The sequence below is a fragment of the Eurypyga helias genome, unplaced genomic scaffold, assembly GCF_000690775.1.
Source record: "Eurypyga helias isolate BGI_N326 unplaced genomic scaffold, ASM69077v1 scaffold3457, whole genome shotgun sequence".
In the NCBI taxonomy this organism is placed as follows: domain Eukaryota; kingdom Metazoa; phylum Chordata; class Aves; order Eurypygiformes; family Eurypygidae; genus Eurypyga; species Eurypyga helias.
Genome location: NW_010263498.1, coordinates 3,129 through 29,316, shown reverse-complemented (window position 1 = coordinate 29,316; position 26,188 = coordinate 3,129). Strand labels below are relative to the sequence as shown.

The window sequence follows — 26,188 nt, the reverse complement described above, 5'->3', positions numbered from 1 at the left end:
GCCTGGTTAAGCCAACGTGTGAGATATCCCAGGACATTCTTATGGCAGTTGAAGCCTTTCTTTAGGCAACTGAACCCGCTCGAGATGCGTAACTGAGGTACGTTAATTCTGTGAGTGGACTTAAACCTTGTGCAACAGTGAAAAACCAATGTCTGAAAACGGAAAGAGAATCCGGACACTCTCCCGTCCTGGTGAAACACCAGGGTTAGCTTTTGAAGGTCACCTGAATATATTAAAATATCCTGAATATCCACGTTGTTTACACGATGGTGACTGAAGAGCGAAAATGTGCAAGAAGTATCAGGCATGCCTGTAGCTGAACAGAGGGGACTGAGTGAAACACAGCAGTTTCTGTAAAATAAAGACTTCCATTTCTCAATGCATCACCATTCCCGCGCTCTGGGAACAAGATGGGAAAGTACTGTGCTGTAAACCTAGGGAAAACACTCAAAGTCGTAGAGCTTCTGGCAGAAGCAGCTCCCCCTTCCCCAGAGATCGACGCGTGGCTTTGCTAACCGCAGCATGACGTGACTGCGCGTGCATAAAAACACCCCCCAACGGAAAACCTACTTTTTCCAGTCAGGAACGTATAACTGAGGGGCAGTCTGGAACCATTAGCAACGCTGGAATTCTCCCAAACGCAGTCAATCTGCCTTACCTAGAGATACGGTCTTCACGTGCCCTGACACGCTACAAGCGGGTACAATTGGCTACGACTGCACGGTGTATTCCGACCACCTGAATTGACTGTGGTCCTTTCCTAAGCAGCTGCAGGGTGTATCGGAACGTGCAGCGGGAGAGTGAAACACGGGCTGCGTCTGCTAACGGGAAGGTTAGAGCTGCCCCAGAGCACTTGCTACAAGATAAAGCTATCCGCTGCCTTTCTGGGAAAGCAAGGGGAGAAGCCTCATCCCAGACTAGGATACCAAAGCTCACTGTTTTTTCTGGCTCCCTTAAGCCATCAGCAACATGCCCTTTGCAGAACGGAATGATTGGGGGTAACTTATCCCCCCACATTCGCAGCAGAAACGTGATTTACTACATCAATATTTTCCATCTTGCTTTATAACCTGTCACTGTGCTGGAGATGGCCGATATACAGGGTCACGGTTTTCCTGCTACATAAGGAGCGTGTTTCCCTTCAGTGGTTATCATTTCACTCCTCCCTACTGGAGGGCTCTGCCTTCTCTGTGTCTTGGTGTTCTAGCTGCCTAGATTACAGTCCATGTTTGGGGGTCTTTTCGTTGTTCTTGTTCCAAGTCCCTATGAAAACAAACCGATTCTGGAATGATTATCTGTATGAAAGAATAGAAATAGCAGTACAGACAATGCAATACTTGTGTTACTTTCAATATTGGATGCATCGGCAAAATTCTGTCTAGCACCTCCCCGTACGCACAGATGGCGTGAGAACTGCTAGCGATACAGCTCGATTCTCCCGTTCTCACTTTCTTAGCCTTGATTTTTCAGCCTTGATTTCATTACCATTTTCACATCTCTTGAATTTTTATTGCATAAGATCATGTTTGTGGCCTTGTACAGCCGTTTCTTCGTTGAGAGCTTTAAAAACACCTGCATTACATTCCTTGCTATCCTGCTTTTGCTGCTATAATTATCTGTAGCTTGTCAGAGGATTCCCAAGCATTCCTCAAGGAAGATGACTTCATTTCTCAGGGTGTGTGTCACTGTCTCAGTGCTGTTTTGAATAGGGTTTTGGAGCTACTTGCCTGGGTAAAAAGCCATCAGTCCATACTAATTGGTGACTAAGCAACAGCAAGTGAAGGCCAGCTGTCTCTCTCCCTTTCCTCTCAGAGCTCTAAGCTCTGGTTTTAAATAACCCTTCCTTGATTTTACGGAAATTGTCCAATGCATTTCTTTGAGTAGACCCTGGAATGCCAAACTTTGCTTGAGAACCAGCTTTGATTCCTTCCATGAGTTCTTCGAAGCATTTTCCTCTGTGAAAACTGGATGAGCCAATGTCCCTTCAGCCTGGCCACCTCTTTCAGACTCATCACCGCTAGGACTTGTCGCTCCTACTTCCTGCGTGTCAGGATTCATCTAGGGAGACAGTTTGAAAGAGGCTGCCAGGGAACCAGAAAAAGCACACAAGTCTGTGTTTGAGGGACTGATTCATAACCTCATCAGTCCCTCACATGTAGAACATCAGTAATAATTTATAAAGGTTCTGTACTCCAGCTTAGACATGGTAAACAGATCAGAGACAACAGCTTCCTGAACTTTGGCCTATATAAATCACCTCCAGTAGTGGTTAAGAGGAAAGGAAAAACAAACACAGTGAAACACACGGAAACCCCAGTGATCAGACTACTGCCTCAACAGCTCTGCCTTAGGAAAGGGATCAGCCACACAGAGCTAGCACAAGTGCAAATCTGTCTATGCCTTGGGCAGATCAGCCAGTTTTTGCAATCCCACTTAGATAAGGCACATGGATGCAACTAAAACCCTCAGGAGTGCAAGGAAAAAAAAAAACCAACCAAAACACAAACCTGAAAAAAACCACACCTCCAAATTCCCTCTAAACTTGATAGCTTTCTGATCAAATATGGAATCCACAGGAGCTCAGTTGCCCAACCTCTGAATGAGAAACTAATTTAGATCTGTGAAGATTACAGTGTCTCAGATTTTATATTTACCTCAGGGCGCAGCTGCCTTCTTAATCGTGTCAAACAGATGGGCACGGAAGGAAACTCACATCAGTAGATACTGAAGCTAATGAGCTAGTACTTCCAAGAGCCATCACTGGTCTCCTGATTTGATTCTTCTTCTATCTTTTTGGTTTTCTTAAGGGCTGTTGTAAACAAAGTGCGCTTTAAAGCAGAGATTTTAAAAATTCCAACCAGAACAGCTTTCCATCTTCTTAGTTAAAATTGGGATGGCGTGACAATGATCCTTTCACTCAAGATAACGCTGAACAATCTCTAGTCTTGTAACCCTCCTTCCTTTTTCTCCCAAGCAATTTCATTACAGAAATTATGTCTAGATAGTGTTTAGATATTGCCCAGGATGACATCATAAAGCATTACAGGAGTCTACTCCCGTAAGTCAGTCAGCCATCGAAACCTTGCAATTGCAACTTATTTCAAACCGAAAGTTTATACAGAAGAAATGAAGCGTTCAAGTTTGCTCTGTTTCACTGTGTACTTTTGAACCGCTTCACGCAGAGAAATCCAGGAGAGATGTTGAACATTAAGGATACTGGTGTCACAGTCCGTACCAACAGAGACATTTCATTCTGCAAACTTCAGGCGCACAATACAAACATTTCATCCCATAAACTGCAAGCAGTAAAGGGCCAAAGGAAAAACAACCACTTCTGAAGTGTTCTGTGTGAAGGGGTGCGCAAGTAGGGGAGCTGATGTCACAAACGGCCTGGGAAAATTCTTCTCCCTGCATCCGTGCAGATGGAAAGCCCTCTAGCCTGACGGGCGCTCCCACTTACGAGCAGCCAAGTGACTCTGCCTCACTGTTTTTTCACTGCCACCAAGGCAGTAAAATGTATTTTTAGAGGGTTGTCACACAAAGACAGATTTGGTCCTGAAACGGATGCAGGGCAGTGTCAATTACTGACTAAATTCCCTCTTCACAACCAAACCAAGCAGCAGTGAAGTGCAGCCTGACACTTCCTCTGGGTGGAAAAGGCCTGCAGCTGGGACTAGAAGAGTTGGCTTTCAAAAATTACCTTCTGTTTATAAAAAAATGTCACCAAAAGACAGATTTGGTCCTGAAACAGATGCAGGGCAGTGTCAATTACTGACTAAATTCCCTCTTCACAACCAAACCAAGCAGCAGTGAAGTGCAGCCCGACACTTACTCTGGGTGGAAAAGGCCTGCAGAAAAATAGCTGGGACTAGGAGAGTTGGCTTTCAAAAATTACCTTCTGTTTATAAAAAAAAAGGCATTGTTGTTCATGCCACGGGGCCAAAGTCCTTTTATAAGGCAACTGCTGATGCCAATCAAAACCGATCAACAATAAAGGTAGGGCCGCAGGGAGAGGGAGACCTGCTACTGGGATGAAGTTTCTCACTAAAGGTACCTTGTGAAGAAAGTCTCCAAGAGCCAGGCTGGGAGGAAAAGTAAGACAGTTTTGCAAGAATACTGCAGAGAAAGATTTCCTTTAAACGAACTAAACCAAACCAACTGCCTCCCTTTTTCCAAGTGGATTTCTCACGGGGAGCAGGAAATGCAGCTCGTGCTTCTCCCGTGAGGAGGCAGGGAGCGAGCTGGGCACGAGTGTCCCAACACACATACCAGCAAGCTGGGTTTTGCATGAGGTAAACAAGAGGCAGAAGCAAGCAGGATGAGAGTTGGACTTACCTTTCTCCTTACTACAACATAAATACACACAAAAATACCAACGTCATTATTCCCAGCAGAAAAGACCCACTGGCTGAAAAAAGAGCCAAGCTGCCATTTGCCTTCTAAAAATGAGAATCACGTGGCACGAAAACCAGTAGCACTTACACATTTATCCGTTGAACCACGTATTAAGGAAGATTCTTTAACTTGAGCCACGTTTCAAATGGTCTAGAAGAAACCACCTGTTTATAATTCAAGTGTATTGAATATACTGCCTGTAGCAGAAATTCTTTTTTAAAAACAATTTGGAAGTATTTTCAGCTGCAGAATGCAAAACCTTTGAAGAGGAAACAACAAAACATGCATCCAGCTACAGGAAACTGGAACATGGCTGCAGCAACGCATTGCTATGAAGGAAGAAATCACTTAACAGCCTAAGCTATATGTCATCTTTCTTTTGCATTGGAACTCAAAGTTTAGCAGAACAATGGAAAAAAAAAAAAGACGCATTACTTACCTGGAACTTTTCATAGAATCACAGACTGGTTTGGGTTGGAAGGGACCTTAAAGCCCTCCAGTCCCAACCCCCCTGCCATGGGCAGGGACACCTTCCACTAGACCAGGTTGCTCCAAGCCTCATCCAGCCTGGCCTTGAACACTTCCAGGGATGGGGCAGCCACAGCTTCTCTGGGCAACCTGTGCCAGTGCCTCACCACCCTCTCCAGGAAGAACTTCTTCCTGATATCCAATCTAACCCTCACCACTTTCAATTTAAACCCGTTACCCCTTGTCCTGTCACTACAGGCCCTTGTAAAAAGTCCCCCCCCGCTTCCTTGTAGCCCCTTCAGGTACGGGAAGGTGCTATAAGGTCTCCCCGGAGCCTTCTCTTCTCCAGGCTGAACAAGCCCAACTCTCTCAGCCTGTCCCCATAGCAGAGGGGCTCCAGCCCTCGGAGCATCTTCGTGGCCTCCTCTGGACTCGTTCCAACCAGTCTATATCCTTCTGATGTTGGGGGCTCCACAGCTGGACGCAGCACTCCAGGTGGGGTCTCCCCAGAGCAGAGTACAGGGGCAGAATCACCCTTTCTTCAAAACCTTTTCTTCAAAACCTGTTATCTGTTTGCAGAGTTACACCGAGATTGTCTGTAAGCAAGCACTCGGGTAAAATTTACCATACGAATTTTCTCAGTCTAGTACTTCAAGCCTCTTGCATGCGACTGTGGCAACAATGAAGGGAGCAAAGCACCCACCTCCCCCTCTGGAGAATCCTCTTCACCGAAGATCCAGAAGATTTGGACTTTAAAACAAGGAGGACTGTGAGCATGCTGTACATACTGACAACACAGCCCGAGGAAGTCAATAAATAAATGTGAAACTTTCTTTTGTACAACATTCCCTCCTCCTTCTTCAAGTTTAATACTATTCTGAATGCTTTAAGAACTGGGGAGCACTTACTTATGGTACCAGTGACAATGTGCACAGCGACCATGAGGGGGCTGTATGCTGCTGCGATCACGTCGCAGAAGGAGCCTTTGTAAGAAACAGAAATCAGCAGTTTGACGTTACTGCAGTGAAGAGACCTAACAGTCCATGGATCTTTCAGACATGGATAGATGGAAATGAGGATCTCTGTTAAGGGCTCAGGTCTGCTAATGCAAAACCATAAAGCCTTTTAGCATCTAGTGTGGGAAGCATCATCGCTGCCAAACAAGCACGGGAAAAGCAGTTTCCTGAAAAATGGTAGCTCACTTTCATGTGGAATTGTCCAGAGAGGTTCAGGAACTGCATCTCACTAACCCTTTAAAGGCATCAAAAGGCTATCTTCATGGAATAAGAAATAAGACAACAAAGTTTCAAAAAGCTTCTCTTTTAGGAAGGAGATGTAGGTCAGACAGTCCTTTCCTCCTGGAAGAAAGCACAGCCTGATTCCACTCTTCAGAAACATGCAAGAATTAGACAGCAACTGTGGTATCAAAGACTTCCCATGCTGCCATTCCTTACCCAGTTCCTGTACCAGATAAGAATTTGACCACTGGGCTTATGCTTATGAGTTTCCCAGGCCCACAGCGTAGAAGAGAATGGGAACACGACTTGTGGGAAAATGCATGAATGCAAATTTCAAGTGGGGATGTCCAGAGCAACAGCTAAGCTATACCAGCTCTGAACTTATCACCAATTCTCCCTTTGCTTTCTCTTTTCTTAAGACTGTTACTGCTTCTGTCTTTTAGTTTTGCAGACATTTGACTTAAAACCACAATAGTATGCTAGGCCCTGTGGGCAGATGACCAAGCTTCTACTCCTCAAGCTGTCTCAAGGGCTGCACTGGGCCACAGATAACAAGAACTGTGAGTATGCCTACACTAATGCACAGAACAGACGGATCGATTAGAACAGCTAATACTAAGGACCCTACCTCCGCGCTCCACGTGTCAGGATTTTACTTCCCATCACACTTAACCTGGCCCTCTGGACTAAACAACCCCCTTAAACGTGTAGGTTGAGGGCAACAGAAAGCTGCAGCCCAAACTTGCTTTCTGAACTGTAGTCCCCTCGTGAACATGGGAACTAAACCCGACCCTCCTCCATGCCCTCGTGTGAGAAAGACGACAAGCCACGTGACTTTCTAGGTCTCATCACAGCGACTGCTCTGCCCTTGGCCTACCACAGCCTCTCAGCATGCTGGGTAAACTCGGACTGGTGGCAACACACTGATCTTTCAGATGTGTGATAACTGGCAACGGCCCCAAAGATGTTCAGATGTGGACAGGGACATTCAAACTCCTGGCAGCCCAGAAAGCCAACCGTATCCTGGGCTGTGTCAGGAGAAGTGTGGCCAGCAGGTCGAGGGAGGGGATCCTCCCCCTCTGCTCTGCTCTGATGAGACCCCACCTGGAGTGCTGCGTCCGGCTGTGGAGCCCCCAACATCAGAAGGATATAGACTGCTTGGAGCGAGTCCAGAGGAGGCCACGAAGATGCTCCGAGGGCTGGAGCCCCTCTGCTCTGGGGACAGGCTGAGAGAGTTGGGCTTGTTCAGCCTGGAGAAGAGCAGGCTCCGGGGAGACCTTATAGCACCTTCCAGTACCTGAAGGGGCTACAAGGAAGCTGGGGGGGACTTGTTACAAGGGCCTGTAGTGACAGGACAAGGGGTAACGGGTTTAAATTGAAAGTGGGGAGGTTTAGATTGGATATCAGGAAGAAGTTCTTCCCGGAGAGGGTGGTGAGGCACTGGCACAGGTTGCCCAGAGAAGCTGTGGATGTCCCATCCCTGGAAGTGTTCAAGGCCAGGCTGGATGAGGCTTGGAGCAACCTGGTCTAGTGGAAGGTGTCCCTGCCCATGGCAGGGGACTTGGAACTCGATGGTCTTTAAGGTCCCTTTTATCCCCTTATTATTCTCTTTTCCCATGCTCACTCGTCTCCAGATCACCTAAACCTCTCCCTTTCCCCGCCCTTTGTTCCTCCCCTATGCATCCCGTAAGTCCTAAATATTTCTAACCCTTTCTCCCCTCATGTAAAAACCTACACAAACATATTTGATATGAAATAAAAACGAGCATCAACTTACCGGCCCCGTTCTTCAACAGCTTCCACCCACTTTCTGCTACTGGCAGTTGGAGAGCTCTTTGCAGGTTCGTAATTGGGCTAATTAGAACCACATCTCACTGATGTTGGATCTCCACCTCCATATTCCTATTTTAATACCAGTCAAAATTGCAGTTCTGCACAGGACCCTATCAGCACGGCTTGCTCTGCCTTTCTTCTCTGCAAAAGAGAGGTAACGACCGCAGGCACCGTTACATCGCAGAGGCTGGGGATTTAAATCTGACTTTCAAGACGCCCTTGGGAAGACTCAAAGCCGTGGGTTCCCCAGGGACTTGTGGACACCTAGCCAACAAAGGAAACACTACGCCTTTTGTTTCTTTCCAACCTGGGAGACTTGGGAACAGCTCCAGCCACCCCAAGCCCAAATGACAAGACTCGTGAAACCGCAGCAGCCCCTCCTGTCAGTAAGGGGATCTGCAGCGCTAGATTTTAGTAAAAGCAAGGAACACTTACACAGATTCATCACACCTTCACACCTTCCACGTGTCTTTTAAGTGACGAAACTCCGCAGACACAAACCAAGCCCCCGTTGCGCGCCAGAGGAGCCCCCCTTCCTCCCACCCCCGGTATCCCATCACGCAAGCGGTGACCCAGGCATCCACAACGGAGTTATGCTGCAGAGCGTACCCCTAGAAAACACGCACTTCCCCACTGGCAGTGCCAGTTAAAACATCGCGGCTCGATACATAAAGCAAGCTATTAAGAGCACTGGATGAGAACTTTTGGAATCTTCAATTTCCTATTAAAAAGGAATTGATTTTCTACCAGGAAGACCCTTACACCATACCATCATTACCTGGTACATTATGGCCCATCATTTACCCAAATTCACAATAATTGGTAAAATGAAAACTGCAATGCTAACTTGGTACTGCAGAAAAGTGGTTTGTTTACACAGTCATGCTGCACCTACGCAAAATATTCACCTCTTCAGTGCATTGGGTATTAAAAAACCTATTGTGACAGCTCTACGCTTAAAAAAAAAGTTTAAATCAGGCAACACCAACCAGCTGAAGGTCTGCCACTCTTCACGTTGACCTGCAATCCAGGCTAACACACAGACCACCCCAACTCAGCACCTCCTCTAAAATTACCTTAAAACATCCTCACGTCTCAGGTACTTGCAGCAGTTGCTTGCTGTTCATGGATTTTTTCCAGCTGTTTGCTTCGGTCCCTCAAGGCACCAAACACAGAAGCCTCTGTAACAGAAACTCAGCTTGGTGGACAGCAACACTACTGTACTACGGCCAGGGCATACACTTCCTCTGCCAGGAGATGTACGAGTGGGACTCGGGATTTTACTGAATTTTCATTTGAAAAGGTTTGCTGGAAGTAGTGCTTCTCAGTAACCGTGTCTGGTCATTTCCGAGCCAAAATTAACAGACGCACATTACAGAAGGGCAAGGCGTCGTATCTTCTGTTGTTGCTACATCTTCACCTTCCTCCAGAAGCAAAATACCGGTCTGAATTTGAGTTTTGCACTGAAACGATCCGCTCCCGCGCAATTTTACTTGCTGTTCCGTGACACGCTGAGGCCAGCAGTCCAGGACCCTCAGCAGCTCTGTTACTCCTATGGAAGTACAAACAGAGAGAAGGAAGACTTTGTCCTCAGTTACTCTGTCCAAGAGACCAGACACCAGCAGTCCGAAACCCTCAGCAGCTCTGTTACTCCTATGGAAGTACAAACAGAGAGAAGGAAGACTTTGTCCTCAGTTACTCTGTCCAAGAGACCAGAGACACCAGCAAGGTGCTTGGAAGGAAGAGGAGGCACTTCATCTGTACAGCAGACAGGAGGTGGGTGGCCTCAGCGCTGGCAAACCCCTTTATCAGTTTCACAGCAGGGAAGGCATGCACAGTAAACCCACAGTTTGCCAGGTCAGAACGTCACCCCCCAACCCCACACCTACCTGCCATTTCTTCCTCTGAAAGACAACTCGTGCACTTTGAAAAAAGTTCTTCTTTATTGTCACTGCTTTAGTCCCTCTACTGTAGCGTTAGCACTTGACGCAAGCATCCGCTCCGCTACTCTCCTATTTACAGTCCACTGAAATGTATACTTACAAATACAATATGTACGGTCAGCAACATAAGGGAAACGCACGATTTCGCAAGGTTTAAAAAAAAAAAAGCGACGCTCATCTGTACAGGATCATTCAAATCATCCAAAAAAGTCAAATTTACAAGGCAGTATCCACACGGCTACGTAACGGCAGGTGCTACAGTGACAAAGCAGCAAACGTGCTAACGCAATAAACCACAGAAAGTCAAGTGTTTTGGGGCACCCGATACCGCATTTAGTACCGTTGAAGTTGAAAATTTAGTAATACCCATAATTCTACAAACATGTAACTGCAAACTTGGAGAATGTTCTGAAAAATACGAAACATTATATACACGAGGTAAATGTACCTTGGTCTTTTAAGAGGTAATTTGAGTTTAAAGCAACTGATATGGTGAAGTGTTGGGTTTTTTTTAAAAATTCCACAAAAATGATTAACACCTTGCAATCGTTTCAATGGCACAATATAAACAAGGAACTAACTAAAAGGTGAATTTCATGGCAATCACACTCGGAACCATTACTGAAAAAAAAAATAAAGTAGCCTCATTTCATTTGACACCTTCATGTCCACAGAAGGTCAATCCCACTGTCCTTCTTTACCCTATATACAAAGTCTCTTTCAGGATTACACGTGGAACCATTGGAGGGTGACAGTGTGTCATACTTGGAAAGTCAGCTTGAGAAACATCTCAGAATTCCAGCTTTTCATGTTGGAAGGTTCCTGAAGAATTCCAGCATTCCAAAAAACAACGTCTTGGGCTTTTCAGCATCAGACCATTTCCAATGCTCCTTATTCCCCATGTCCATATCCAACCGGTCACAAGTCCGTAAACCAAACTGAGGCTTCAATGCTACTAAAACATCAAATTGACTAAATCCACAAAAGGTAAGTGAATGCACAACGTATGTAATATTTACAATAAACATTTGCATCAGTATTCATCACAAACTGTTTTGGTATATACTTGAAATGATACAAAATTAATATTTTGAATGCTAAAATATTTTGGTCCCCCTGGATTTCCAAGAGCAGATCTGGTGATATTACAATCTTAATTTAAAAAATACTTATGTGTACCTGTGTCCATATATATAAGATATGATCTCACACAGGTAACATTTAAAGTTACATAATATATACAGACACAGCCTTTGTAAAAGGTGTTCAGTTTATATAATGGAAAAGAAGGACATAGCTTGAAGTTGTGGTGTCGGAACTGAGGATACATATAGCTCTATTCAGAATTTTCCTGTTCAGCATTCCAATATGAACAAGGTTGTCCCAAAATAACGTTCCTAATGTCACACACTGTATCAAGCATCCTTCCTGTGCTTTGTTTTTGAAAGCTTCTACGACAAAGCGAAAACACATGAGAACAAAGTAAGGACGGTTGCTAGCAATTCAGGAGAATCTGGACTAGTGGGCGGATGAGACAGACGTAACCAACAGCTGTACAGCCGACTGAATAATCTGTATGCCATAACACTGTTCAGCTCTTGCAGATCCGCTCCTGAACCCCACAGAACGGCCCCTTATATTCTAGGAAACTAAACATTACGTGGTAGGGGTTTACAGGTGCTAAAAATGCCACTATTGAAATTCTTTGCTGAGTTACATTGGAAGCCATTGAGATCACCATAAAGATCTGAGGCGTGCCAGCAGCCTGATGAAGTATGAACTATTCCATTTGGATCTACGGCAAAGATCCTGGTACGTCAGTGAAAAACTCAAAATTTAACAAAGATAATTTGTTTAAAACAGGAAGCCTTTCAGGTTAGGATGGAGATTATTCTACTTGGATGCTGCCCTGTTAAAGTATGTGTCCGGATACACAGAACTCCTTGTGGAGGCGTGCCAAGTAGGCAGACTCGGGAGTTCAGTTACATTCAATCATTTTCTTAAGAAGAGTTACAACTGAAAAACTCCATGGTGTACAGTTGTCCGTTTGTACAAAGGTACGGTTTATTTAAAATGCCTCCGTGCAGTCATGTTTGATCCAGCTTTGATTGACAGAGGCCTGAAGCACGTAAGCCTGGCTGGCCAGACAATGCCAAACCAACGGAAGCGTGGCAGCTGCACGTGTGTTTAAGCCCAATTGTTTAATAATAGCTTCCCTTATTATTGCCTCTTCTCCTGGATGCCACCTTCAGGTACGAGTAAACTCATCCCATAAAAGGTCTGCAATTCCCACATCATTTAAACCTATCTCCAAGTAAGCACTAAGAATTTGGAAATAGGCAAGAGTTCATGAAGCGCTATCTGTCTTACGTCACCTACTTTAACCGCCATGTGTCACAGACCACGGAACAGAACGCTTCTGTATGCAACCACCCTGCCACGGCCGCTCGCGTTGCCAAGAACTCTCAGCGGACTGTACGCTGAAGGACAAAAGGTAGGCTGCTGGGTGTTGCATCACAGGATGGACACCGATGTGTTCCGGAGAGCAGGAGGTTTGGCGGCATATTAATTATCAGGCACATTTACATGTGGGAATTTTCCATGTTAATACCCTCAGTCCCTTCCAGAAGTTGTGCATTTGAGCAGGAAGCAATTCAATTTCTAAACAAGATTGCAAAAATCTTCTGACATCCTTGAAATCTCAGGCAAATCTCGACTAAAGCCACGCGTATTCTTCTGTGTTCTCAGGACACCATAAGCCTTGTTCTTGTAACTATGAAGAGGATTGTTGGAATCCTCTGGGACTTCTATCCAAAGACCTGCAGCTCACCACTTTCCATGTATGAGGCACACACGAAGTATATGCACATAAAGTTTATAAGCAGCTTTGAACTTTCTAGTACAAAAGCCCAAATAACTTCTCCTTAATTACAGGTGCACTTAATTATTATTTAATTGCAAATACTTTTCTTTGAGCCTTAAGACCCTGCAGAACCACACAGGAAGATACGCTTTTCATATCTGATTTAATAGAGCAAAAATCCCCCTGAAGAATATCACCCTCTGCTTGCTGCTTTTCTGAAGTAGATGGTACTTCTAAAATGCTCAAAGTACCTACTTGATAAATCTTATCTGTAATTATGACTCATGACTTGACAATTACTAAATATGACAGTGAATTAACTAGCTTACACTATTAAAAACTCCCACAGTGGTTTAAAGAGTCAGATTTTGGTAAAACTAAACGTATTCCATGAATTATGTATTCACCTGCTGAAACGAGCGTGAAGTAGATCTTAGCTAGGTAAAGGAACAGTTGAGTTTTTAATCTTGTTTTTTTGAACCCAAAAGGTACCATAGGCTTTGCACGCTCCTACTGTTTCGCATTAGAAGACTCAAAAGCGGCACTTACTGGTGTAATACAATCTATTTTGAAGGCCATGTAATGTTCTGAGAAAGTGGAAAAAAACCCCAGGAATCACGTATAAAGTAGAGTTGCATAAATTATGTTCCCACAACTGGATGAGGTCAATTGGTAAACCAGAGTCCAAAAGATATACTACCTTAATAGCTAGCAAAGTATACTCCAACAGTACACTCCAAATCTGAATCCAAGAATTGTGACAGTGGTTCAGAGGAATCCATGTACCAGCCAGGAATAAAGTTGCTGAAAGAGCCATCAATGCACTCTAGAACAATATTGTGAATCAGTTCTATTTTAAAAGTGACCCCCTGTTTTTAGCAGAGTTAACCAGAAGTTAAGACCATCTATCAACTTTCCAAATTAAAAAAAAAAAAAATCATAGGTTAATAAAAATAAAACTAGACTACACAACGTTTTGTAAGTAACCTGGGAAAGAGGCTCATAGTGCACAGAAAGGACCCAACACAACTGTTTAGCACGTCCACGAAACCCCTAGTAAGTGACGTTCCTATGAAGTACTACAAGGCAGCAATATCCTTCTGTTCCCCCAGTGAGGTAGAACAATTAACCTTCTTAACACGCCACTCTGGTGCAGATCCGGATCTCCGCAGTATTCTTCGGGAGCAAATCCAGGATTACATCTTTATCCCCTCCTGTTGACTAAGCTGCGATAGTGTCTTCTTAATGCGCAAAGCTGTTAGCCTAGCGGCGCCGTTGGCGTACCAGCATTCCCGCATAATTTTTGCCATGACTCGTAATGCCTGCAAAGGAAAGGCAAGTAATTATAGGTACTGCTGGTCCAGTGCAGCCCGCGTAACCTCTGCTCTGCCTCAGCCTCTTGGTGCATTTCTGAAGCCTAGTGCCGCTACTGCAGCTGCACGGAAGCGTGCGTTGCGTGGAATCCTCAAATTCTTACTGTGTTTTCGGAAAAATAAAATTCTTTAAAATACTATAGAGCAAAACTATTATTTTTCAGTACGATTTCAGCCCATGCAAAAATATTTTAGTGAAAAGTTAGCAGCTTGTCTGTAACTGTGTTTTGAATTTTGACCTTAGACATATATTCTTTTTGTTGTACCTCCAGTTAAAAAGCAGTAATGAAACAGCAGGCACTCTGCATCGGCACAGAGGTACTGCGTAGCTGGGAATGTACTCCATCGCCTCCTTCCATCATAAATTGATTTTTAAGGAGTTAGTTCAATGAATACCAATTCAGAAGTTTATCAGCTGTCTGCCTCAGGCCAAAGCTCTGTAACAACTCCAAACTTTTGGAGTATTTTTATCCTTCAAAAACCCATTCTTTGAAATTTGTGAATGCTACTATACAAGTAACAATGCAAATAGCAGAAAATCTGAGGATGAAAGAAGTTAAAAGCTCTACCTTCCACGATTTCACACTGAAAGCTGTATTACACTGTGCTGCTAAGTCAGCCTGCGGCATTGGAATGGCAGCATTTCAGAAATGACTCCACAGCCTGTGGGTACATATCATCACCTTCCTCTCCTACCTGTGTTCTCTTGCCCAATCTCTGATCTCAAGATATACCCACGTATTCGTGTCATACATGCCACAACCCAGTTCCCTCTTCCATCGGAACTACGCGGTATCTCATCAGTCTCTTACCCTGCTACAGCCTACCGCAGCGTCTCTCCTAAGCTGTGACTGGGGAAGCACCAGTTCTAGCCCTCGTGGCGTTCCTAGGGCAAGCCATAGGAAGAGAGCTGGCTGGAAAGGCAAGAGCTCACTGCTGTGCACACTGCTGTCCGTGCAGTGACTACCAGCACAATGAACTCACCCTAGAATGAGGTAAGCACTTCTACAGAGGCATGGGCAGGAGCGGTCACTACACGCACACTTAGTTCTAAGTCTCTGGCCTACAAGAATCTCAGATTCCCAATGAACGTGCTCACCTTTCAGTAGGTACATACAGTACGAATTCCGAGACACACAAAGTGCTAAGGCCACCACGGTTTCGGATGAAAATTCCTAAAGGCGTTTCCTATTTTGGCTATAGTCTGTGGGATATTCCTTTAATACACAACGATAGGGCAAAGACCCCTGGGCGAGCATTTACAAGAGGCAGCACAGCACTGTTGAAGATACCATTTGTGTCCCTACAAGCAGTACTGCTGTGCTGGCAGACTACTGAGCTGAAACTAGCAAGTCCACTTCTTGAAAGAGATAACCAGCCTAGTTACAAACCAATTGGCACAGACCTAGTTAGCTCATGTATCTTTATTACCCCTGTTGCGGGTTAACACCGGTAGGCAGCTAGGCTCCGCACAGCCGCTCGCTTGCTCACTCCCCCCACAGCAGGATGGGGAAGAGAAGCAGGAGGGCAAAAGTGAGGAAACTTGTGGGTTGAGATAAAGACAGTTTAATAGGTAAAGGGGGAAAACCAGCAAAACAAAAACAAGGGATACAAAACCAGTTGCCTACCACCGTCCAACTGATGTCCAACCAGTCCCTGAGCAACACCTGGAAAACTCTCCCCTTCCCCTGTTTTATTGCTGAGCATGACATTGCATAGTATGGAATATCCCTCTTGAGCAATTCGGGTCACCTGTCCCAACTGCGTTCCCTCTCAGCCTCTTGTCCACCCCCCGGCCTCCCCAGCAGTAGTGGGGGCAGAGTGAGAAATGGAGAAAGCCTTGAAGCTGGGTAAGCACTGTTCAGCCATCGCTAAAACATCAGTGTGCTATCAAACTGGTTTGGTCACAAATCCAAACCACAGCACCATACAGGCTACTATGAAGAAAGTTAACTCAATCCCAGGCAGACGCAGTACAATTCCCAGCTGCACAATCTATTTACAATGATTCTTTCTGCATAACATAATTCAGACAGGCTTGATTTCACATTAGCTTCACCTATCTTTCACAGGAAGGGAACCTAGAAACTTCCGTGCAGGGTCAGTTATTAATTTGTCTGAAATTACATTAAATATTAACGTATAACCAGAGACCAATAACATCCAATAAAGCCACAATGAACAGAATGCAATTCAGTTCTCCTAGAAGCACCCCTTCTCCCCTGAACAAGCAGCACAATTTTTAAGCCACTGAAATCAATAAAATCTCCAGTGTCCGTTAAGGCAGCTTTAGCAAGCTTAGTTAATACCTCACAGCTCTGCCATCTGTTTGGAATATTGGGCCTTAACTTCTGCTCACACACAACTTTCCTCATTTCTTCGACAGAAGGATCTGAAGGAACGAGGTCATAGTATGGCAACTGGTAATCTTCATGGATTCCTGCAATAGGTCGAAAACACCTTTGTTTCAGCTAATATTAAATTACATATTCTTTCCTTTTTACCGTGTTCCTTATCAGTATCCCTATGATTTTCTAGTTTTGGTTTCATTTTTAAAAGCTGCATTACAATGACTGACAAATAAATTTAAAAAAAAATCTTTAACCATACCATAGGAGTGTTTACGTTACCCTCGAAGAATTCTTAATTTTGAAATTTATGTATTTGGAAAAGATAGAAGCTACATCAAATCTTTCACATGCTGTACTGAAGCACACGATTTACAATAGCATGTTTTAGTTTAAATAAGGTATGGATGTCACCTGAACATGTTATACCTAGCCCTTACTTGCGGTGTTTGCCCCTTGCTCTCCAAGATATGTAACTTCACGTTTTTCTCCCCTCTATGTAAAGGCTTTAGGAAAAAAAAGTAATACAAGCAAGGATAATTCCTATTTTCTTCAACAGGTATGGTTAATCACTTTAAAAAGAGATCAAATAAACCAGTTATCATTTACAGGATTAAGAGTTGGAAAGCCTGAGATGCTGGCCATTACCTTGCGCTGTTTTTAGAGCAAACTGTTTACTCAAACTTAATCAGGTTCTGTAAATTACTCATAATTCCTTAGTATGTCCAATTTTGTAAAAATTGCCACATACCACCAATTGAACATCGTCGAGCTGTTTCCCAAAACACTAGTCCCATTGCATAGATGTCTGCTCGCTTGAACGACTCAAAATGTTTCATATTTATGGAATCGTCTAGAACTTCAGGTGCCATGTACCTATTTGTAATAAACACAAAACCAAAACACATTCAATTTCATAAACACTTACTGCAGAGAAAGTCTGGTGCTACCGATCGGCTCAAACCCAGATTTAAATATTTACATGGAAGAGGAGACAAGGAAAATCTGCTTCGTTAAGGTCATGCAATCAAAGACCTTTCAGAGCAAAGGGGTAAGAAATAAACAGAGAGGAACAAGCAAAGGAATACGAGGAATAAGTAAAATGTGAAACGATAAACAAATAGAGCCATAAACCTGACAGATGTGGGCAGGGGGTTGGAACGAGGTGATCTTTAAGGTCCCTTCCAACCCAAACCATTCTGTGATTCTGTAACAGACAATGACAAAACCCAAAAGCCTCCAGTTGCTAACTGACGGGCTGTGAAGAAACTCCAGGCCTAGGCTTAGAAAGAGCCAGTCTGGATGGTGTAACTGCTACTACGTGGGAAGCAAAAGGAAGACGAGGATTGTGGATACGCAAGCGAGGCCTGTTAGACTATGCAATGCTTATCAAGGAATGTTTAGAAGGGTAACTGGGAGGAACCGAAGTGGCACAACAGACAGAAAAAGGTATCAAATGGTCCAGTTCCATGATCAGTTGCCAGTCACTATACTTGTCTGACCAAGCCCTGCACCTGCTCTCTGCCACGTACCCTATCTTATTAAATCCTATCTCTGCGTGCAATCTCATTCTCAACCCCCAAGGACTCCATGCCAGCAACTGGAGATAGGCACAAGTGAAGTCAGGGCTAGCAACTGGAGTCAGACCAGGAATGAAGTTGCCCTTGGGTCTGGGGGGTCAAGAGGAAGGTCTCGGCATCAGCAGCTGGAAGAAGAATTGCAGATCCTAGGAGCACGTATCCTGAGCCACTGTGGGAGGAGCATGAATGAATTTTGGGGCAGCAACTGCAGTTGGACAGTGTGTGAAGGCACCCCTGGTGCCAGAAACTGGAGCAAACTGCTTCAGCCACTGAAGCAGGACCACGGGTCACGGGATTCACAATCACACACTTAGAGGTACCCTGAAAACTGGGATGATAGAAGCATAGTAAAGGCCTCTCAGCACCAGCAACTGGAGTGGAATCACAGCTCCGTGTGCCTGGGTGCCTGCTGCTGGTGAGGGCTAGAAGGTTTGTATTTACCCCACACCTGGTATGCATGGCAGGTACGTGTGGGTGTTAATTCACTAGTAAACCTCAAGCTGGTCTAGCCTGCAAATAGGTGGCCCAGGCAGGGATGTTTGACACGGGGAGGGCCTGTGCTGGTATTCAAGGGAATCCATGCATGCAGGTGAGCGTAGGGGTACATGCTGCCCGTTAACCCAGCTCAGCTGGTGAGCAGACCTGCAGAACACAGAAGACAGCATTAGATACAACGAGGGCTGTACTGACAGCTGAGGGATTCATAAATGCGCACGGGCTGGTGAGGCTACAGAAGGGAGAAGGAAGGAGACTTGGCTGTCTATACTTTTATTTTTATAAAAGTTCTGACAGTGTTTTATGCGAGTGTTGGAGTCTGCACACTGTGTATAGCAATCTGGGTAATCAGACCTCTCAGTACTGTAGGTCTGTGTACACCCAGCCTCACTACTGGTTGAATCCCAAGTAAGAAAGCAGCAGTCACATCCATAGGTCTGGGATGGACAGAGCCCCAGCCCTCTGGACACATCAGGCTGGGGTCCAGAGGCCAGGCAGGAGGAAGCCCCGGTTCGTGGAATCTGCCAAGATACAGCAGAACATCATAAACCATGCCAGGCTTACTTTTTTTTTTAATAGTAAATCCTATCTAGGTTACACATTAACAATGCACTCACAAGAAAAGTTTACTTTGTCAACATTTCCTGCAATTGAAAAATCTGTGACAGACTTTCAACTAAGAAACATGGACTGCAAACTGCTCATGGCATCCGAGTGATTCTTACCTTGCTTAGGCCTAGTGTGGGAACATCAAGCAAAATGTCAGTATGGACTCTGTTGAGAGAATTACTGACATCCTTGCTGCCTTCTGGGCAGAATGAATGTTATTTGCTGTATTATAGAATCACAGAATGGTTTGGGTTGGAAGGGACCTTAAAGACCATCTGGTTCCAACCCCCCGCCATGGGCAGGGACACCTTGCACAAGACCAGGTTGCTCCAAGCCTCACCCAGCCTGGCCTTGAACACTTCCAGGGATGGGGCATCCACAGCTTCTCTAGGCAACCTGTGCCAGTGCTGCACCACCCTCTCCGGGAAGAACTTCTTCCTGGTATCCAATCTAACCTCCCTGCTTTTCAATTTAAACCCGTTACCCCTTGTCCTGTCACTACAGGCCCTTGTAAAAAGTCCCCCCCAGCTTCCTTGTAGCCCCTTCAGGCACTGGAAGGTGCTCTAAGGTCTCCCCGGAGCCTTCTCTTCTCCAGGCTGAACAAGCCCAACTCTCTCAGCCTGTCCCCATAGCAGAGGGGCTCCAGCCCTCGGAGCATCTTTGTGGCCTCCTCTGGCCTAGCTCCAACCAGTCTGCATTAGTTAACATCAGCTGTAGTATTGCACTCTCAATTTGGTACAGCACTGGCAGCTAAATCCAATATGGAATGTTTAGCTCAGTTCAGCGTTTCTCCACATCACTGCCCCGTCAGTCTCAAGCTGACACATTAATGAGCAGACAAACAGTGACACAAGAGCTTTGGAGAGCACAGTTAACTGGTAAGAAAACAACACACACAGAATCCTGGAGAATACAGTGTCAGGCAATAGCTTAAACTCTGGAACAACCATGGAAACCTATGTACAATTCCATGTAATGAACATAATACTATGATATTCATTTCCTAGTACCAGGGATGGTAGGCAGAATACAAGACACACTACTTATATTTTGTCTAATGGAAAGGACGTGCATAGACGAAAGCAAGGACTATTCATGGAAGAGCAAAAATACAACCAGTAGTCCAGAACTTCAACAAGGGTTGCCAACATGAGAGTTCTCCTAAGCCCTGTACAGGCATATAAACTCCCCACAAGTGATAACACAGCACAAGCAGAGGACAGCTGTCTAAAGAGGAACATAAGGTTTACTGTGACAGTATTTACTGAATGGAAACAGCATCTTAAGTTTACATATGTCACAATCTTTGATACGGACAAGGCTCAAACTATTCTGGGCCACCTGTATCAAAACGTTTTTAATCAAGAATGCATTATTACCGTGGGTGCTTTAATGCTCTCCAAAGATTTTTGCATTGTTGGATAATCTTCTTATGCTACTTCATGTACTTGACAGTATAGTGAGCAACTTTGGGTCTAGAAGAAAGAATATTTGATCTATCCTAAGATCACACAGGGATGAGAAAAGTGATGGAGCCAGAAAAACACCAAACCAAAAACTCAAACCATGGTGCAAGACTGTCAGCCAGAATCGCTTACACGAGCGATAAGGAGATTGTCTCAGTTTCTGTAAATTATCCTACCGACCAGGGTTTTAACAGGAAAGACCATAACAGGTCTGAATATGGAGCGGAAATGAATTCGTACCCTCAAAAGAAAAATAAAACTGTTTTCCCCCACTCCCCCTCACCAAATGTGGCTTCCATAGAATTTATTGGCAAATTGACCTCTTACAATGATCTTCCATCAATGCATTTAGATTGGCTTTGGCTTCCATGACTCAGAATGGTGACTGACTGCTCAGAAAGTCTGAGAGATTATTGCTGGAACAAGAGAGGCGAAAGGCAGGTAGGTCATCCAACGCAGTCAGCAGATCAGCCGTTTCACAGCCGTCAGACAGCACGGAGAGAAACTACATCTCCTTGTCAGATTGTATATTGGAAACGTGTGGCTTGTCAGAAACAGTGTTTTAGGTTCTGGAGAGAACTCTCTACATAGACTAACTTTGACCTTCTGAACAATGTCTGCAGCTCAGTACCCTCCAAAATTGAACGGGTAAGTCTACAAAGAAGTTCACAAAATACGTTGAGTATGGCCTTGCCAAACTCTGGGTGTCCACTGACCTCTTCCCCCATCCCTTTTAGTCCAAGAGCTCTTTATTAGTTGCCTAAATTTCTTGTACAACATATAGGCAGCTTGATGTCATCAAACAGGACTCACACACAACATGCTGAGTGCGACACCTGTTCTCCACAAGCAGAGCTAGAATTCTGCTCATACTTGGTTTATGTCAATTGCAGAAAAGCATCCACGTTAAGGTGGAGTTTGTGGCCAAACTTCTTTTAAGCACTATCTATTTCAACTACCAGAAGTAACAGGTGGGCCACACTTCAAAAACAACAACAAAAAAGAGACAGGAGAATTACTCTTTTTTTTTTGAAACTTGCCTCAGGGAATGAGTGAGGTTTTCTATTTCATTCTCAGTTTAAAGCTCACATTTCCTGCTTTATGCTGCAGGCTGAGCTGTGAAAGCACACAGTTCACACCCTCTGGTAAAGCCAAGCCTCTGAACAGAAAAGAAAGATTCATTCAGTCAGAGAGAAGAATCACCAGTCTCATTCAGCACCTAAATCACTCACCCAAGAGTGAGTCTCGCTTGCCCCCTAGACTGTACATTTTTACAGAAGACAGTAACTAGAAAAATACATTTAGTCAAAACTCCCTGAACTTGCACACAGAGCTTCCATGTGCAGAAGAGGTACCAAAAGTGGCAATCAATGTGAGTTAAAGTGCCCTTCAATGGGTAAGATCTGAATTTTACTATGAAAAATTAAGCCGAGATGCAGAGTTACTTAGGTAAGAATACACAAGAGGGAGAATGAGGGGACAAAGCCTTTTACGAGAAGGAACAATTTTCAGAAAGGTAGAAGTGACTAGAGTCTTTAACGTGGGAAAAGGCCCTGCAAGCAAGCGAGTTGCTACTGCTTTGCCTTCATGAAGCGTAAGGCAGATGAACAAGCAATCTAACAGCACCTAGGCAAGAAGAGATCTTGTAAATGGGATCTACAGGCAGAGCTAAAAGGATGCTTTCTCCAAAGGCTAAAGAAACTGATTTGCACATCACTGTAACCTGCAGGAAGGTGTAATAGAAAACAGTAAACCACACGTGGTATGCACCTCGCGCTTAGTGCAAGTTTGCAATCTCAAATTCCAAAGTAGTCTGCTGTTTTACTGCCAATGATTACTGGAGACTTTGAGAAGCAATAATGCCCAGTACTTTGTAATCTAGTAGTAGTTCAGAAAATAAATCTTATCTGACCGTTTGTGTGGTATTTTTAAAGCTGGCAAGGGACTAGCATAGCAAAGCTTTAGAACAAAGTAATTTCAGTGATACAATTGTCAGTGAAGTGTATTTTCAGTACGTGTTCTAAAAGCTTTTGTTCACCGAGCCTTAAAAAAGCAGATTTCTTTATTTCTTCCAAAAAGCCACAGCTAAAGGGGCATCCCAGTTCACTGTAAAACCTCAGTCACCACCCCAAACCTCACACAGTATGACTCATTAAAGAGAGAGATTAAACAAAAAAAATTTGTATGTATGGATTGGAGATTGGGCAACATCACCAGAGTTTTCTCCAACGCTGCTAGGGCACATAATGAAGTTAATCATAGCCAGCCCTGAACCACTGAGCTTCCACACATCTCTCCGTGACAGGCGTACAAATTCAGTTGGACGTGCCACTGAACTTACCGGCGCCAGAGGACAAGAAGTTGCCCACACCGCACAACTCCGTAGCTGGGGTTCCCCGTTAGTGCTGCTATCTCTATGCTGCATAGCTGCACAGGTTACTGAAGGAAATTATTATTCTCTTCAGAACAGTTTCCAGTTACTACTGTCTGAAGATCCAGCAATGATAAATTACAGCCAATAAATTTAATTGCACTTGTGTTGATGTAAGAGTTAAACAGCTCTGAGGACAAAATTTCCAAATTGAGAAGTAAGCCTTTAAAAGTACAGTATACTGTGTCATCCTTTAATAACTCTATTTATGCTTTAGATGACACAGATACGTCACCTTCATCATCTAAAAAACAGTCATCAAAAAAGATACGTTTTATGTTCCCGTATTTCTCTTAAAAATACGATTCCATGAAAGGCCTGTGTCCAAGACACTGCACCTTGCCTGTTCTACAACACAGGCTTCATGCTTAAAAAATTCCAGCTTTTTACTTTCACTGTCAATGGTTTACACCCTGGTTTACACTCCAGACTGGGCTGCAAGCAACATTTCCATGCAACACAAGGCAAAAAGAATAAAGATACAGCAGTGAAGAATGAACTGTCATTCATAGTCTGCTGTTTGAAAATACATATATACACACTTGTGCCCTACAATATTTTGCAAGTTTCTGGTATTTTTTACACATGCCTGTAATAGTTGCCAAGATTCAACAGTCTTTATATCCACCTTCTGTTTAACTGAATTACCAGCTGGCAAGGGAAGTGCCTAGGTGCTCTACCTACCATTATTTACATCTTCCTGCTGCTCGTGTTTGTACCCACAAAAATATTCTGTACGGGGCAAGAAAAACCAAAGCATTTTATTGTGAAGAGTCACCTGAGACAGAACATTAACAATTTTACCTTTTTGTTCCCACTCTGTGGTTTGGGGCAATATCAATTGTGTCTGTAGCTGAATCATGTCTAACTGCCAATCCCAGATCTGCAATGCAGCATGTTCCATTCTTTTTTACCAATATATTTTTTGATTTCAAATCTCTGTGGGCAATCGCTGGTTTGCCTGTAAAGGAAAAAAACCCACAAACATAGAAATAAACAATCTGTAAAAAAAGATAATTGCTATTATTTTAAGCCTGGTGCAGACTTTGTTTGAAGCTACAGAATTTCTTCCAGGTTTGCTGCTTTATTTGCGTCACGGTAACTACTCCTGAAATAATTCATGGTGGACTGGCTGACTGTTCAGAAAAGTGCCTTATATGTCTACTGTATTACTCCACCTTACTGCTCCTTTCCCTCTTCCTGAAAGTACACATCATTGAGTACATATAGTACTTGCCACAAAAAAAGGTTTCTAGTATGTCTGGAAATGGGCTCACAGTGCCCTCCCATATCAAAGTTAAGAAGATACTACAGACACCATTACTTAGTGACTTTTAACAGGTTACATTTTTAATTTGTTACACCACAAAACCTGGATATACCACGGAAAGGAAGGTAGAAAACCTTCCAAATCAAGAAGTTCTGTTAGTTCAGAAATTATCACAGGTCCCAGACAGGTATTTTTCAATTCACTCAGCTCCACAAGGGATTAACACGGGTATCTGTGCTGAGTCCATCTGCCTTCTCCTCACAGAAGTAAGTAGCTGTGTGCGAAGCAGCTACGCCCTGAAAAGGTTGAATGTCTGAATTAAGAAGAGAATCCTAGTAGAAAGAAATACATATGTGCCATTAAAAACCAACCAAAACAGTTACGCATATGACAGGCTGAATAGCTGTAGGATTACCTTGTGTGCCAACAATTTCCATGTGAAGATGAGCAAGACCACTGGCAGTGGACAAAGCTAATTTTATCATTCCTTCCACTGTTACTGTATACCTGTTCAGGTAATCAAAGAGTGATCCATGCTCATGATAGTCTGACACCAACCACAGCTGAGTCCATGTACCATTGTCTGCAAAATAACACTGGTATGAATACCACACGTAACACACACAAGAAACAAGAAAACCATATATGTCACTTTCCTACAATGCTTATAAGGAACAGATTATGTTTTGCAAGTAATCACAGCTAATTAAGAGACGAATCTTTACTTCTGTCCCTGTACCACTTAAATTCCCCTCTAAGGGCTGGGACTATCGCAGAAGACTTTCTGAACAGTTTAGTGAGTATTCTTTTATTTCAGCCAAAATACAAAGCATAGAATCACAGATTGGTTTGGGCTGGAAGGGACCTTAAAGATCATCCAGTTCCAACCCCCCTGCCATGGGCAGGGACACCCTCCACTAGACCAGGTTGCTCAAAGCCTCGTCCAGCCTGGCCTTGAAGACGGCCAATGTCACTATGATTCTGATGTGTATTTAGCACATTAGCCAGGCCCAGCCTTCCCCTAACTTCTGTGCTTGGGGGTAAGCGTTGAATGCACGATGCAAAACTAATCCCATCATTACCGTCTAGTACCATATTTTCTAGGCTACACAAAGAAAATAATACGCGTTTCAAGCTTTGCCCTGCAACTCCTTCAGTCTTTCCATAACCTATCCAGCCTCAGCCTGGGAGACAATTCCCACAGTCAGCAGGTGAATTTTCCCTCCTGGAGTAAAGGGATAGTGTTAGATCCAAGCTTATATGAATAATATTAATTACAGACAAGCTGAAACCCAGCAAGAAGTACAGTGTCCAGCTATTAGACGGGACCTTCTTTACCTTGCTATATTTGACAAGCTACACATTCCTTTAACGAACCAAGAAGTTCATCACAAGATGTGTTCCGAGGTCTTCTTATACTGCTGATAGTAGTTAATTATTACAAAGTAATAATTAACATGACCCTGAGTATTTTTGGCTACACACTAAACAGCGTCTGCCATGAAGCTTTCAATCACAGGATTTTCGTTATCATAAGAAAAAGTAATTACACTCAGCAGTAACTACATCCAGTAGCACAACCTTCCATGACAAGGTAACCTCATTTAGTTGATATGCAAGAACCTCGAGCAATTTCAGAATGTTCAGAACATTACGAAAATGTACCTACATTCTTGGAAATCTATTTAAGGGCTTAATTATGGTTCTTTCATCTGTTTGCAAGAAACCTGAAAGCGTTTTAGACCATCAAAATCACTCAGAAGTAAAAGGTTTTTCTTTTGCAAGTCTAAAAATCATTTGAAATACTGAGTAAAGAAACTTTCAGATTTGTTGTTAGAAGATTCATTACCGTTTGAAAAAAGCATCAGAAACCAAA

The 26,188-nt window shown here is 43.9% G+C and overlaps 1 protein-coding gene across 1 annotated transcript; it reads right to left on the bottom strand.

Moving 5' to 3' along the window:
* Positions 1-13,386: 13,386 nt before the first annotated feature.
* LOC104505392 (TGF-beta receptor type-1) lies at positions 13,387-24,968 on the bottom strand (the record flags this gene model as incomplete). The annotated part of the gene is made up of 5 exons (XM_010156044.1): positions 13,387-14,062; positions 16,423-16,553; positions 17,213-17,337; positions 23,847-24,003; positions 24,728-24,968. Coding segments are annotated over 5 exons (780 nt in total), but the record flags the coding sequence as incomplete, so codon positions are not given.
* Positions 24,969-26,188: the final 1,220 nt, after the last annotated feature.